General features: G+C 45.0%; 1 protein-coding gene across 2 annotated transcripts in view; it reads right to left on the bottom strand.

Moving 5' to 3' along the window:
* The window catches only part of COL20A1 (collagen type XX alpha 1 chain), a 148973-nt gene that overhangs the window by 16163 nt on the left and 117390 nt on the right, over positions 1 to 15420 (bottom strand). For both annotated transcript variants that reach the window (XM_083618337.1, XM_083618336.1), the window contains exons 31-35: positions 14428 to 14481; positions 12150 to 12203; positions 7907 to 7960; positions 6040 to 6111; positions 4765 to 4800 (exon numbers count right to left, since the gene is read on the bottom strand). In XM_083618337.1, the coding sequence (XP_083474463.1) occupies positions 4765 to 4800; positions 6040 to 6111; positions 7907 to 7960; positions 12150 to 12203; positions 14428 to 14481 (270 nt within the window). The remainder of the gene's footprint in view (positions 1 to 4764; positions 4801 to 6039; positions 6112 to 7906; positions 7961 to 12149; positions 12204 to 14427; positions 14482 to 15420) is intronic.

The raw sequence follows: 15420 nt of genomic DNA, 5'->3' as shown, positions 1-15420 counted from the left end.
CTGTCGTCCCCTTCTCCTTGTGCCCTCCATCTTTCCCAACATCAGGGTCTTTTCCAGGGAGTCTTCTCTTCTCATGAGGTGGCCAAAGTCCTGGAGCCTCAGCTTCAGGATCTGTCCTTCCAGTGAGCACTCAGGGCTGATTTCCTTCAGAATGGATAGGGTTGATCTTCTTGCAGTCCATGGGACTCTCAAGAGTCTCCTCCAGCACCATAATTCAAAAGCATCAATTCTTCGGCGATCAGTCTTCTTTATGGTCCAGCTCTCACTTCCATACATCACTACAGTGGTACCTTGGGTTACATATGCTTCAGGTTACATACGCTTCAGGTTACAGACTCCGCTAACCCAGAAATCGTGTTTCAGGTTAAGAACTTTGCTTCAGGATGAGAACAGAAATTGTGCTCCAGTGGCGTGGTGGCAGCAGGAGGCCCTATTAGCTAAAGTGGTGCTTCAGGTTAAGAACAGTTTCAGGTTAAGAACAGACCTCCGGAACGAATTAAGTACTTAACCCAAGGTTCCACTGTACTGGGAAAACCATAGCTTTAACTATACGGACCATTGTCGGCAAGGTGATGTCTCTGCTTTTTAGGTTTGTCATTGCAGGCCGGACGTTAGCAATTAACAATGAAATCAAAGAATTGTAGAATTGGAGACAATCCTCAGGGTAATCTAGTCCAACCTCCTGCAACATAGGAATCACCATTTCTCTTTCTTTCTTTGTGCTCTGGCACATATTAATTTTACAACAAAGCCTTCCACTTACGGCTGTAAGTAGCCTTCCCGAACTGCTGTAATAATTCTGTATTATTAAACTGCTCTGCAAAGGAACAGTAAATCTATTTTTTTTTTTTTTAAATAATATTTATTAAAATTTTTCAAAAATACAAAAAATATCACTTTACGGGACTCCCCCCTTCCCCCACCCCTACCATATTCCCCTTTCATATTGTTGGCCAAACAAGTTCCCCATCCAAATTGAAACTTAATTTGTTTTACAATAAAAAAAAGAGAAAAAAACCCAGTGTTCTTTCCCCAAGACCCACCCCATGTCATTCCACAATTTCCATTTTTTAATAAAAGAAGCACCCCAGATAATAGAAACAGAAAAGGTAGAAAATAAAAAAAAAAAAAATATAATGACTAATAGACCAATTCAGCAAAAAATAACCAAGTTGGCAAGCCTTTGGAGTTTTAGTTCTCCCCCCCCTGTCCCCGGTTTAATTTCCCCCTGACCATCAACCCCTGGTGTCTGCCTGGAATTCTTAAGGCCATAAATCACAACTTTTCCCCAACTCCTTGCTGGCTTTTTCTTTTTAAAATTAAAAATAAATTTTTTGAAAATCAAAATTATTATTATTATCATTATTTTTCAAAACTTTAACTTCAGTCTTTAATAAAACTGTAATAAAACTCCCTCCATTGTCCTTTCCAGGTTGTAGTCTGATTTCCCTTTGTTCCGCTGCTAAAACGTTGTAGTTCGAAAGTTTGGTAAGTCTGCAGGGATGGTTGTTATTCAGGGGCAAAACCTTACGTTCAGTCCCTTCCTTTCTTCAATAGAAAAATCTATTGTCTCCTTTAAAAAAACAAAAAAGAAAACACCCTGAAGACGAGATGTTATTTCCGTTTTGCAGCTTTCCCAGAAGATAACCAGTCCTGTAAAGTTCCATTTGGTGTTTTTCCACTTTCCCGATCCTTGTAATGTCCCGAAGCTCCTCAAGGGGGATTGTTGTAACTTTGTTTCCTCTAATCCAAAAGTCAATTTGTTATCCATATTCGCCATTTTGTATCCAAATTTTAACAAGTTGTAGCAAATTGTATCAAATTTAACCAGCCAAGTTCTCATAATAAAATCCACTCCACTTTTCGACTTTGACAGCTATTTTGACAGCTGTCAAAATCTCCGACTCCTTTCACCAGGCTCTCTCTTCAGTCGCCCCGGTTCCCAGGGGGGGGGGTTGCGTTTCCCTTCTCCAGTTCCTCCTCCAGCACAGTTCTTGTAGTTCCCCATCGTGAAATTTTGGATTTTTATCAGCAATGCAAGCCTTTTTGGGTCTTGGTTTCCCCGTCCTTGTTTTGGAAAGTTTACAATAGGGAGGGGACTGACTTCCTTTTTGGATCCCCCCCGCTCGTATCCAATTCGAAAAAAAAAATTTTTTTCCTCCTTTTGAACCCGATTTCCAAATTTACTCACGGGTTGTTGTTGAAAAGTCCGAATTTTCAATGGAAGAAGTCAGCGCTCTCCGCCGGATGGCATGCGGCTTCGCTCAGCAGGGGAAGCAGAAAACTCAAGGCACCACGCTTCTCCCCGGCACCCGATCCGTAGCCTTTAAAAAGGCTCCTTCACGAGTCGGGAGGGCGCTAACGGTGCAAGCCGAGTCTCCATGTCCACGGCCTCCGTGGCCGTGGTTTCTAAGGGTCCCCGCATCGCCGGTGCGGTAGAACCCAGCCCCTGCCGAGCAGACTCCCTCCGGAGCTCGGAGGGAGTCCGCCATTCGGCGATGGCGCCAACCCGGAAGTCCCACAAAGGAACAGTAAATCTAAACACAATCACATCCACACACAGATCCTGAAGAGACTGTCAAGCAGAGAGTTCTGATGCTGAAAATTAATATGGACACTATTAAAATGCATTCATTTCTGAATATTTAAAGAAGCCCGGCCATTCCTTTGTGATTGAATAACCAAACTCTCTTTGAAACAGCACCTCTCCATTTATTTATCTATCTATTTATCTACCCATACGCATATATATCTTTGGATATAGATATATCTTCCTTGCGACAGGTAATAAAGCAATCAAAATGCAGAAAACAACTTGAAAATAGTCACTGCCATTATCCATAAAAGCTCATAACGAAATGAAAATTGAGCCCTGCATCAAACAGTGAGATTTTTGATGACACCGTCTGGATCAATGTGCAGTCTTTACCCAAAATTAAGCAAGAACTGGGCAAGGTGCCCAGGAAATAAAAGTGAAAAATGCTACCACATTTTTGAAAGAAAAAAAAAAAACCAGAGAGGAAAGCCTAGCAAGAGCGCAATAGAGTGGGTTTAAAAATAAAATAAAATTGAAAAGTCAGATGGCAGAGGGAAATGATAGAAAGTCATGCACCTGGGTCCTGGTGATAGCTGCAGAGGGAATCTAGCAAAAGTTTAAAACCCATCAACCAGCCCATTTAAAAAAAAGAGCAAACAAACCTCACAGGAAGTTTAGCACACCTTAGTGCAGTTGGGAAAACTGGAATAGATCCCGTGTGGTTTGCTAATCATTATTCCTAGTAGTTTGATTTCCCCAGAATGTTTCAGTTAGGGTGGGCTTCTCTAAGGGGCTAACTACATGTTACACACTAATGTGCAGAGCTGCATCCTAGTGGGGTTTTTTGTTGTTGTTGTTGTTGTTTGTTGTTTGTTGTTTGTTTTTTGTTTGCTTTTGAAGTCAAGCCACTTCAGGAAGGGGAAATTAAAGCAGGGAAGAAGGAAAACAGAAAGTGGCCTTTATATCAGTCCAGAGCATTGGTCCATCTGTATCAGAGGTGGGTATCTGCCCATTGTCCTCTTTCCCATTTAGTGGTACCCAGCCTCTGCGAACCTCTATGACAACCCATGAAACAGAAGCCATTTCCCCAAGTCTGACATAGTTTTGTAAAATCCAAGATCTTGTCCCAGATCCACCTTTGGCGATGTCAAAACTTGCCCCTAACTCTTGTGAAGAAAACTAGCCAACAGGATGCCTGTGTTAGCCCTGGAAGAAAGCTGGATTTTCTTTTGAGAATGGGCAAAGAAATATTAATCTGCAATTTATTTGGGGGTGGGGGAATGGGTTGGAGAAGAGGGTCCCTCCACACTATTGGAGAACAGCTCTGCGACTGGGGAAAGGGGAATACACCATGGAAAGTGGGCATTCACAATATATCCAGGGAAAATCTGTGGGCTATATTTTAACCCTGGCCTTAAACTGCTAAGGTATCTTTTGCTTCATGGGACTTCATCTGAATTTATACTGTTGGAATGATTTCACTTTTTGTATAATTGTAGTGGTTTCAACTGTATGTTCTATTGTGCCTGGGACCTTATGGGCAAGAGCAGGTAAGAGATCAGATAGAAAGTTAACTAAATAAAGAAAAGGTCTACCACCAACACCGGAACTTGAAATGAGTTGTTTTGAGGGGGTGAGGAGGAGGAGGTGGGGGTCAAAGGTGGTTTTGGATCTACTGGATCCTTGAGAGTCCCAAGGATCTCGGTAGTGGCACCCGCCCTGTGGAACACGGTCCCACCAGATATCACAGAGAACAACTACCAGACTTTTAGACGACATCTGAAGGCAGCCCAGTTTAAGGAAGCTTTTAATGTTTGATGCATTACTGTATTTTAATATTGTGTTGGATTATTATTATTATTATTATTATTATTATTATTAGACTCATTTCCCACCCCAGCATAATTTCTCTCCTGTTCTTTTCAAATGACTTTTAAAACAAAACAATGACACATAACCATCAAAGGGAAAGGGGTTTGTCAGATGCAATACTCTGCCATGCCCATTTAGGATAGCACAGCAGGGATTCTGGCACCCTGGGAAAATAACATTTCTCAACTAGACAATCTGGTGCCATCACTGCTGATACTGTAGTGCAGGCTCAAGTACCAGTTTAGCAGAGAGACATGGGAAGATGCTTTGCAATGAGTCAGGTCACTGGTCCATCGAGCCCACTGTTAGCCACCCAAGGATAGGTTCCAAAGAAAATAGAAGCCAAAGAGACTCACCTTCTCTCCCCTTTCTCCTTTTGGACCAGGCAGCCCCTGGAGGAGAAAACAAAGCAAAAGGCAGTTAGAAATCTATCTTCTCTTTGGAGGCAGTAAATGAAAAGGCCACTCTGAGAACTGACAGATACATCAGCCTAGTCTTGTCATTCTCCAGCAAAACCTGCAAGGATATTATACATTTAATAAGTCTCCTTTGCGGCTTGGTTCCTGCAGAGAGTGGACAAAGACCTTCCACAGCAGGAATGCTTGGCCAAAAAGCATAACTCATCCCCTTGCATAGCATAATCTGGGTAGGTGATGCTTTGCAGGATACTGGTTACTAAGGGAAATCTGGTCTGGCCCATAGCTGGATGGAAGACCACCTTGAAATGTTCAGAATGCCAATTTGGGTTCTAGGAATGGGAGGAAGGTGAGATAAAAATGTCATAAATAGCTGCATCTGCCCCAAAAAAAGTGATGACCTTTCCGTAACACCTTGTCGGGTTAAGCAATGAATCCAATTGATTCTTCACAGGGATGGTACTCAAGGTACTGATTTGGTCTTCTGTTAAAGCATAATGCTACTTACTCTGCCCTTGAATTGATGCCTCTGTGTGCTTTGTATTTTATTGGATTTGTACAGGTTTTACAGTTTGGCGCACTACACCGAGTGCTTTTCTTGCGGAACGCATCTCAAAACTTTTTGAAACAATAAGGCAGACGTCTGCGCTTGCAAATGAGGAATGATGCACAATTAAATATGTGCCTATAAGTGGAGAATGGTGCACAATTAAGCCAATTACAGATTTCCAAGGGCAGCGAGGCCGTGAAATAACAATTTGGGAAAACAGCATTTTGTGGGAAATGACAGATCCAGTTTTGCAGATGCTGGTTATTTATTTGTTAGGTTATTCAGACTGCCCTGTTCCAATGGCTGGGGGCAGGCAGCAAAATGTTTGTTGTCCTGGGCATGGAATGCCAGTGAAAGAAAGAAAGAAAGAAAGAAAGAAAGAAAGAAAGAAAGAAAGAAAGAAAGAAAGAAAATGAAAGAAAGGACAGAAGGACGGAAAGACGGAAGGAAGGAAGGAAGGAAGGAAGGAAGGAAGGAAGGAAGGAAGGAAGGAAGGAAGGGACATACTTCTGGGCTGGTGGAAAATGAAAGAAAGGACAGAAGGATGGAAAGACGGAAGGAAGGAAGGAAGGAAGGAAGGAAGGAAGGAAGGAAGGAAAGAAGGAAGGAAGGGACATACTTCTGGGCTGGTGTGCACTTGTGGGGGTGAAATGGGGAAGACTTACCGTCGGGCCAACTTCTCCTGGGGGTCCCTTCTCCCCACTGCTGCCTCGGGCGCCTGCTACACCTTGGAAACCCTGCAGAGAGCCAGGGAGAGCCACAATGACTGAAGATGTCAGATGATGAAAAATGATTGCGACTTGAGGCTTGAGGGAGACCAGCAAAAACGAACTTGCAAAAGGCCCAGGGTGGGAATTACGGCCTTCAGGTTGAAGTCGGCGCCCCACCCAGTCGGGGGAACGAAATGTGAAGGCTGTACTGTGCATGGCTCATGCTCACTTCGTTTCCAATTAATGTCACAATTTATGGGCACAATAGTAGGTCAGAACTGCAAGTCCCAGAACGGTGTTATTTTCTCCCTTCCGTTTTTAATGGCTTTATTATGCAGACAGAATCTTGGCGCTCTCTCTTCCGACTTCTCTCTCTCACACTCTGTTACTTTATCCTTCCAATCCCCTGCCTTCTTTCCTGTCTTCTTGCCCTGTCTTGCCTCCTTCTGACTTTTTCCTCTTCTCTCCCTCTCTTCCCATTCTTTCTTCACAGTCTAAGCTGCCTCACAGGGTTGTTGTGAGGACAAAATGGGTAGGGAAATCACTCTGCTGGGCAATTGCGGATGGGCAAAATACAGATGTCCTGCATCAGTGTGGTGTAGCTAAGAGTATCAGTCGAGAACCTGGGAGACCAGGGTTCAAATTCCCGCTCAGCCATGAAGCTTAGTAAGTGACCTTGGGAAGAGAGAACCACGTATGCCACTTTGAGGAAAAGTAAGATTTCTCCTAAGGGGCACAGGTGGTGCTGTGGGTTAAACCACAGAGCCTAGGGCTTGCCGATCAGAAGGTCAGTGGTTTGAATCCCCGCGACAGGGTGAGCTCCCGTTGCTCAGTCCCTGCTCCTGCCAACCTAGCAGTTCGAAAGCACGTCAAAGTGCAAGTAGATCAATAGGTACCGCTCCGGCGGGAAGATAAACGGCGTTTCTGTGTGCTGCTGTGGTTCGCCAGAAGCGGCTTAGTCATGCCGGCCACATGACCCGGAAGCTGTACGCCGGCTCCCTCGGCCAGTAAAGCGAGATGAGCGCCACAACCCCAGTGTTGTCTGCGACTGGACCTAATGGTCAGGGGTCCCTTTACCTTTACCTAAGATTTCTCCTATGATGAAAGTGTGTGTGTGATTTTTATTAATGGTATAATGAATAAATGTATCTATGTTTATGTTTCTAAACGCAAGTCATCTGGGTATCTTTGGGTAAAAATCAGTTAACAAGTCCAATTAAAAACAACAACTGTTAATAAAATGTATATTGTGTTATAGTGATCCAGAGTGACTCTGCTTTAGGAAACAAGGGATGGGGGGGGGCAGTTGAGATGGTTGGAAAGGCTTTGTTTATCGTCGTCAATAAAATGCTAACAACCACAAAAGGAGGAATTGAAAAGCAACCAAAACAAATGGTCTTGAAATACACATTTTAAATCTAGAACTTTGCCAGGAGTAGAACTTTAAATCTGGATGAGATTCTTGCCTTCCGCTGTTGCAATAGCTTCCCTTTCTCCTCCCGCAAATCTGAAACGGCATCCCTGCCTTTTCTGTTGAAAGGAGACGAGGCTACTAAGAAGTCAACGTCTGACACTCTGCTGCAACTTGGGTACCACGAAACTTGGCTTAGAGGAGATGCTCCAGGATTTGGAACCAGGTGGCTCACCAGCTCTTGCTGAACAGTAGCCGGAGGAAGATGCAACAGTAATGAAGACACAGAGCACTTTGTTCCTTTTGCCTGCCATCCCTGCTAACCTGAGGGAAGTCGAGCTCAGCCTATTCCTGGGAGCAAGACCTTTGGAGCGGAAAAAAGTTGCCTTCCACATGACTGGCATCTCTTACCCTTGGTCCTGGTGGTCCAGGAGGTCCAGCAGTGCCTTCCAGGCCTCGAACACCCTGCAAATCAAGTCAGAACAGTGAGTGAAAGGCGAAGGCTAAAACAGGGAGGGAGAGCTCAAGGGGGAATGTGCTACTTTGGGGGATAAAGACTTAAGAAGAGTCCTGCTGCTGGATCAGGCCAGGGGCTCCTCTAGTCCAGCATCCTGTCCTCACAGTGGCCATCCAGATTGCCTCTTCTGGTGAAATATATTCAGAGTCAAGAGTGGATTTCATGCTCTTTATTCAGCTCATAGTAGTGAGGAATGAAAGTTCCCCCAGAATGTCTGCTTTATATACGTTATTTACACAATGGGCCGCACATGATTGGCTAATTCCGGGATTCTCCTGTAGGCCAATCAGGTTGCGGATTCACTTCCACCTGGAGCTGGATTGGGTGTCTCCTGCGGACCAATCATACTGCTGCATTGTTCTAGGACCAATCAGACTGCTGCATTCTGAATCCTATTGTTCCAGGACCAATCAGACTGCTGCATTCTGAATCCTATTGTTCTAGGACCAATCAGACTGCTGCATTTTGGATCCTATTCAACTCAGTACATAACACCTGGGGATACCTGTAGGTAGGATCTGGGTGCGAAACAGGCATTCTCCCATCCTGTGGTTTCCATCAACAGGCATTCAGAATGCCGTGGCGAGGCTCCTTATGGGGTCCTTGCCGCGGGACCACATTCATCCAGTGCTTTACCAACTGCAGTGGCTCCCGGTGGAGTACAGGGTCAGGCTTAAGGTGCTGGTTTTAACCTTTAAAGCCCTATGCAGCCTAGGACCCATGTACCTAAGGGACAGCCTCTCCTGGTATGCCCTGCGGAGGACCTTAAGGTCCACAAATGACAACATTTTGGAGATCCCAAGTCGCAAGGTGGTTAGATTGCTCTCAACTAGGGCCAGGGCCTTCTCAGTAGAACGCTGAAAAGTGGAACGCTCTGTCACAAGAGACTAGGGCCCTGCGGGACTTGACATCTTTCCGCAGGGCCTGCAAGACAGAGCTGTTCCACCAGGCCTTTGGTTTGGACTCAGTCTGACCCTTATGTTTCCCTCGCCTTATGGTTTTGATCTATGGGCTACTTTTAAAATGAGGCTGCATTTTAACCTGTATTTTAAATTGGGTCCCCTCCCCATTATGTTTGCACTCGGGACGCGGTTGGCGCTGTGGGTTAAACCACAGAGCCTAGGACTTGCCAATCAGAAGGTCGGCGGTTCAAATCCCTGCGATGGGGTGAGCTCCCGTTGCTCGGTCCCTGCTCCTGCCAACCTAGCAGTTCAAAAGCATGTCAAAGTGCAAGTAGATAAATAGGTACTGCTCTGGCGGGAAGATAAACGGCATTTCCGTGCGCAGCTCTGGTTCACCAGAAGCGGCTTAGTCATGCTGGCCATATGACCTGGAAGCTGTACACCAGCTCCCTCGGCCAATAAAGCGAGATGAGCACCGCAACCCCAGAGTCGGTCACGACTGGACCTAATGGTCAGGGGTCCCTTTAACTTTACCTTTATGTTTGTACTTTAATTTTACTGGTGTTAGCTGCCCTGAGCCCGGCTCTGGCCAGGGAGGGTGGGGTATAAATGAATTATCATTATCATTATTATTATTATTATTATTATTATTATTATTATTATTATTATTCAGAAGCATCGCTGCCTCCAACATTCTTTGCAAACCGCTTTGAGGTTTCTTTTTACAACCAAGTGGTGCGTACCTGTTATTAAATAAATAAATAGCCATCCGGGACAGTCACCACAGTTACATTGTGTCTAATCCTCTTTTGGGTGGCCATCTCTACATCCTGTAGGGGCCAGATTCTAGCATTTGGCTTCATCGGATGCCCCTGAGTTCCTGCGGTAGCAGAGATGGAGGGGAGAACTTATCTCTGCCCACTTTCTCTATATGATGCATAATATTATAAGCTTCTGACATCTTGCCTCTTACTTGCCGTTTCACTAAAATAAAAACATCCCAAATGTTGTAGCCGTTCCTCGTAGGGTTGATGTTCCACCCCTTTGCTCACTTTGGGTTGCCCTATCGTGGATGCACGAACATCCCCATCATCATCTCAGAACTGATCAAGGCTTCTGTGAGCAGCCCATGTACCAGTTCCCATGTACCAGTTCCCCTAAAATATGAATGCATTTCCTGGTATGGATGGGAGGCTATATGATTGAGGCTATGTGTCTTTTTGCCCAGGCTTTGTGCATTTGAATTCCCCGAATTCCTGCTTTTATTGGCTGTGTTTTCATCTTAACGATATTGATTGTACACTGCTCAGAGGTTCTTTTAAAAATATCAAGCAGTTTATAAATGCTTTTAAGCAAATTCAATTAATAATATTTATCCCGCAAAATTTATAAACGTAAAAAAACCATCAAAGAGTTTACAAAAAGAATTACCTCCCCCTTTCCCCCTCCCTTTGTATTTCTGTCAAATCTCAGTCTTCAAATATTAAATATATGAATCAGTTCCACCCTGCAGATTGCATCCAGTGCTGTGCTAACAGAGTTCTGCTTGCATAGCAGGACTTCTTCTCCCGGGTTTCCCACCCAAATATGCTCTGGAGGTGTTCCTCAGTTTTCTAGAGCAGATTTTGAGGGTGTGGGGAGCATTTCAGGGAAGTGGGGTGGAAAGGAAGGTTCTAGCGCACAAGCATAAATCTGCTCCTTGAGCAGAATTGCAGCACAGGCTGCAACCCTGAGTTTCAGAAGGACTGATGAGCTCCTGTATCACAGGATAGATTTCTTGTTTTGCTGTCCCTGATTGTTTTTAGTTGTTCTCTTATTGCTGACTTTTTAAAGCATTCACAAAAATCTGAGCCCTTCAGGAATGCTCCCAAAAGAATGCTTGGGCGAAAAAATGGAAAGGAAACAGTCAAACTTAATTATTTGACTCCCCCCAACCCACAAATGTAGAAAACCCCTGCAAAAAAGGTCACTTGCACGTACTGAAATCATACAGCAGAGTGCAAAATCCTTTTGCTTGAATTGTATTGTAGGGTGTTGGACTAGATAATAATAATACATTTTTATTTATACCCCGCCCTTCCCGGTTCAGAAAACCGGGTTCAGGGCGGCTAATTTTTTTTAAAAAAAACACTTAATTGATGGAACAAAAAACAGCTTAAAATACAGTATGAAATGTGAATAACAATAAATTCAGAATTCAAAGGTCAATTTAGGGTGGAGATCCATCCAATAAACATTAGATGATCACCAGGGTTAGCTGGCTAAATTTGGGCCAGTGAGGAGACCAGGGGAGAATTAGCTGTGGGATCCCAGAGCGGGTAATCTTCACAAAAAGGGGAGGGGGGGAAGGAAGGGGAATAAAAGATCAGGCTAAGTTCAAATTGAAAGCCAGGTGGAATAGCTCTGTCTTACAGGCTCTGCAGAAGGAAGTTAAATCCTGCAGGGCCCTGGTCTCATGGGACAGAGCATTCCACCAGGTCAGAGCCATCACTGAGAAGGCCCTGGCCCTGGTAGAGGATAATCTGACTTCCTTAGGGCCTGGGACCTCTAAACTATGATTATTCATGGACCTTAAGGTCCTCTGTGGGGCATACCAGGAGAGGTGGTCCCATAAATACGAGGGCCCTAAGCCACAAAGGGCTTTAAAGGTCCTTTTGAATCCCTTCCAAGTCTGCAATTCTGTGAATTAGTTTTGCCTCTCAGTTAGCAAGGGTGGTGGGAGAAGATGGGAGTCACAGCAGCCAATATTGTGCAGTCTTGCAGCATTTGAAGGGGCAAGCATGACACCCACCTGAGGACCAGGCAACCTCATTTCTCCATGAGAAAGCTTAAAATGATGTTCAGGTGAGGCATTTGCCTCCCTGCGATCCCACAAGAATTATGCTCTGGCATTCTCTCACCAGCCTGCAAGGGATTCTGGGACTTTCCTTTGGGACTATGCCTTGCATCATTGCTTGCAATCAAATTATTCGTGCTGCACCGACTGAGGATCGTTCTAGCCTAATTGTGATATTATCCTCAAGAGCTAAATGAAGCATCTGTGTTCAGAAGAATCATGTCAGGTGTTGAAAAGAAACATGGAGCAATGGGGAAGAAATTCCTGGGAGTGGCACAATATCTGTTTCACTTGTGCTTGCTCCCATGTTCATGGAGAATTGTGCTCTGTCTTCAGCTTGTGATTTGGGCCATTTGAGAGCCCACATTTGATGGTTGCCAGACTGCCCAGTGCTTTTACCTTTGATCCTTGAATCCCATCTTTCCCTGGAGCTCCTTGAGGACCCATCAAACCCTGCAGACAAACAGAACTGTTATTCACGAAGCATATCCTTTGTCTTGGGAGTCTCATGGACTGCAAGAAGATCAAACCTATCCATTCTGAAGGAAATCAGCCCTTAGTGCTCACTGGAAGGACAGATCCTGAAGCTGAGGCTCCAATACTTTGGCCACCTCATGAGAAGAGAAGACTCCCTGGAAAAGACCCTGATGTTGGGAAAGATGGAGGGCACAAGGAGAAGGGGACGACAGAGGACGAGATGGTTGGACAGTGTTCTCGAAGCTACCAGCATGAGTTTGACCAAACTGCGGGAGGCAGTGGAAGACAGAAGTGCCTGGTGTGATCTGGTCCATGGGGTGACGAAGAGTCGGACACGACTAAACGACTAAACAACAACACAACAACATCCTTTGTCAAAGCGCCTCATGATTAAGCCAGAATCTCAGGACCTTTTTCCGATGAAGCCAAGAACAACAGCTTTGAAAAGACCTTGATTTATTTTTGCCTTCCCTCCGGCAGACATAGTTTCCATCAACCCCTCTCTATCTCTCCTGAACCAACCTGAAGTCAGGGTGTGCCATGCACATCGCAATGTACCTGTTCGTTACCTGTAATGGGAGGCCTATGTACTCCCTACCTGTGGATCTATTCAGGCCTGGCACCAGCACACAGCAGAGCTGGGCAAATGCCAAGGCCCCAGCTGTGGGTTTCTCTGAGAAGCCACACACCACAATGCCCTGAAGTGGCTGATCTAATGTCACTCCAGGGCATTGGGGAAAAGGGAAATGGCATTTCCCAGATCCCATGTGCTGCTAATGGGTGAGGGAGCAAGCATGCAAGCCCCAAACTGGAGGAAAGCCAGCCCCGATAGAAGAAAGGGATTCTGAGCCAATATAGCGTCACTATGTAGATGCGGAATAGGTATATTTGTGAGTGTTTATAGTGCCATGTAGGGTTTGCACACACACCCTTGCTTTCCTTCCAGCCAATTTTGGACCTGAAAACATCTTTCCATCACTCATGATTTACTGCCATCCTATGCATTTGGGTGGTTTCAGCAGTCTGGAAAGATTTCAGTGGCACCGCAGGGGTTGCTAAATATGCATATGGGACTTGACATCTTTCTGCAGGGCCTGCAAGACAGAGCTGTTCCACCAGGCCTTTGGCCAAGGCACAGTCTGACCCCCCTCCTTCTGAAATCCTCAAAGCACACTAGCCCAACGGTCGCCATTAATTTGATTCTGAATTGATTTTAGAATCCATTTCAATTAATTGATTGTGATTTTATGGAAACTGTGTTATTTTTTTACTGTTGTTAGCCGCTCTGAGCCCAGCTTCAGCTGGGGAAGGCGGGATATAAATAAATTATTATTATTATTATTATTATTATTATTATTATTATTATTATTCCCTCTGTTATCGGTGCAGTGCAATGATGGCTAAGCAGAAGATCCACATCCCTTGATGGCATGTCCCACAACAACAGGGGTGCCATCAGTTTGGGGAGCAGCCAGCTGGATTAGCAGGAGGACCCCCAAAGGCAGCAGGCTTGCCTCGCCCCCCCTTTTAATTAAGTAAAGTAATAAGCATTTTCATCAGGGCAGGTGGGAGGCAGCCCTTGCAAGACCATTAAGTCAAGGCATAGCTTTGTCCCCAAATTCTGGTTATTTTCAAACTTACGATGTCATAATGCAGTTCAATTTAGTTTAAAGAAGTTGCCATCATTTCCAATAAGAACACATTAAAGTAATCCCTTTTCCTTTCTTCTAAGTACAAGCGTACAGCTTGCTCCACTCCCGATCTTTTCCATCCAGGAGACTGTTTGAGAGCTGGGCGCTTGGAAATTGAGCCGTCACGTTCCGTTGTTCTCGCTCCCACTTATAGCCTGTTCATCCTTGGCCAAGGTCATGTAAGCTTCTCTCTTTAAACTAGCTTATCCATCTGCAAAATCTCCATAATTCTTTTGCTGACCTCCTAAAGCGGCTCTGAGACTTCAGATAATTAATGTTTGCCAAACTGCAGGGCCCAAGAAAAGGGAATACAGAGCTAGCTAGCGGAAAAAAATAGCACCATTATGGGATTCCCACCTCAGAAGAAGAAGCGCGGTTTCAAAGCAAGGCTTGAAAGCAACAGGAGAACTGTCTGCAATCCTGCCTGGGAAAGCTGCCAGATCATAATAATAGATGGGTGGAAATTACAAAGGGAAAGTGAGAGAGAGAAAAGTGTGTGTCATAATTACCTGCATCCCTGGACTTCCACTGTCTCCTTTGTCTCCTTTAATACCTGGTGGTCCCTAGAATTTGAATGCAGGGGGGGAAATGACTGAATGTATATTATCTGCACAGTTCCAGAGCTAGCATATATCTTTATATCCTCGAGCATTTCACAGATATAAAAAGGAACGCTTATGTATTTGTAAAACTCCTTTTCTCACACCAAGAGGCATTGTAAATGTAGGCCCACACACATACGTATGTAAGAAAGCCCTCCTGGATCAGGCCCAAGGCCCATCTAGTCCAGCATCCTGTTTTCAAAGGGGGCAACCAGGTGCCCACGCAAAGCCCGCAGGCGGAACCTAAATGCAACAACACTCTTCCCCAGTTCAAATTCCCCAATTGCAAATGGCATTCAGAACAGTGGAGGTAGCACACATGCATCAAGTCCTCCACAGATCTGTCTATTTCGTCTTTTAAAGGCATCTAAGTTGCTGGTCAAAAAAAGAGGGAATTTGTACACTTTGGATTTGTGCATGTGCGCTCATGTGTCCGGCGTCAGAGGATCATAATCACCCCACAACAGACTGCCAGGAAGGGATAAGACAAGGGAAGTTCTTACCAATGCCTTTTATTCAATATTCACAAAGAGAGGCTTAGAAATGCAGCCTCTTGGAGTAATGGTGTTGCTCCACATGAAATCTCACCCCCTCCGTCTCTCCTACTTCCTCATGAGTCATCGCTACGGGTACTGGAAAGGGCCTTTCGCCTTTGAGCTCTCTGCTCTCCTACTTTCAATGCTCGCTAGGTTCTGGGAAAGGGGGGGGGTCTGGAATGCTTTCTAGGTCTGTCAGTTGTCTCTCTCCTAGTGCTTCCTCCTCCTCCTCTCCCATTATTTTCCAGCTTTGCCCCTCACCTGCCTCTGAGTTGTGATCTACCTCAAACCCCTATTGTAATTCTGAACTGTCTCCTTCTTCTCTGGAAGGGTCAGGCTGGGGAGCAGTCCCTGACATCATGTC

This window comes from Podarcis filfolensis (genome assembly GCF_964270895.1).
Source record: "Podarcis filfolensis genome assembly, chromosome: 6".
NCBI lineage: Eukaryota > Metazoa > Chordata > Lepidosauria > Squamata > Lacertidae > Podarcis > Podarcis filfolensis.
The sequence above is the reverse complement of the archived record's forward strand: the minus strand, read 5'-3'. Positions and strand labels throughout refer to the sequence as shown.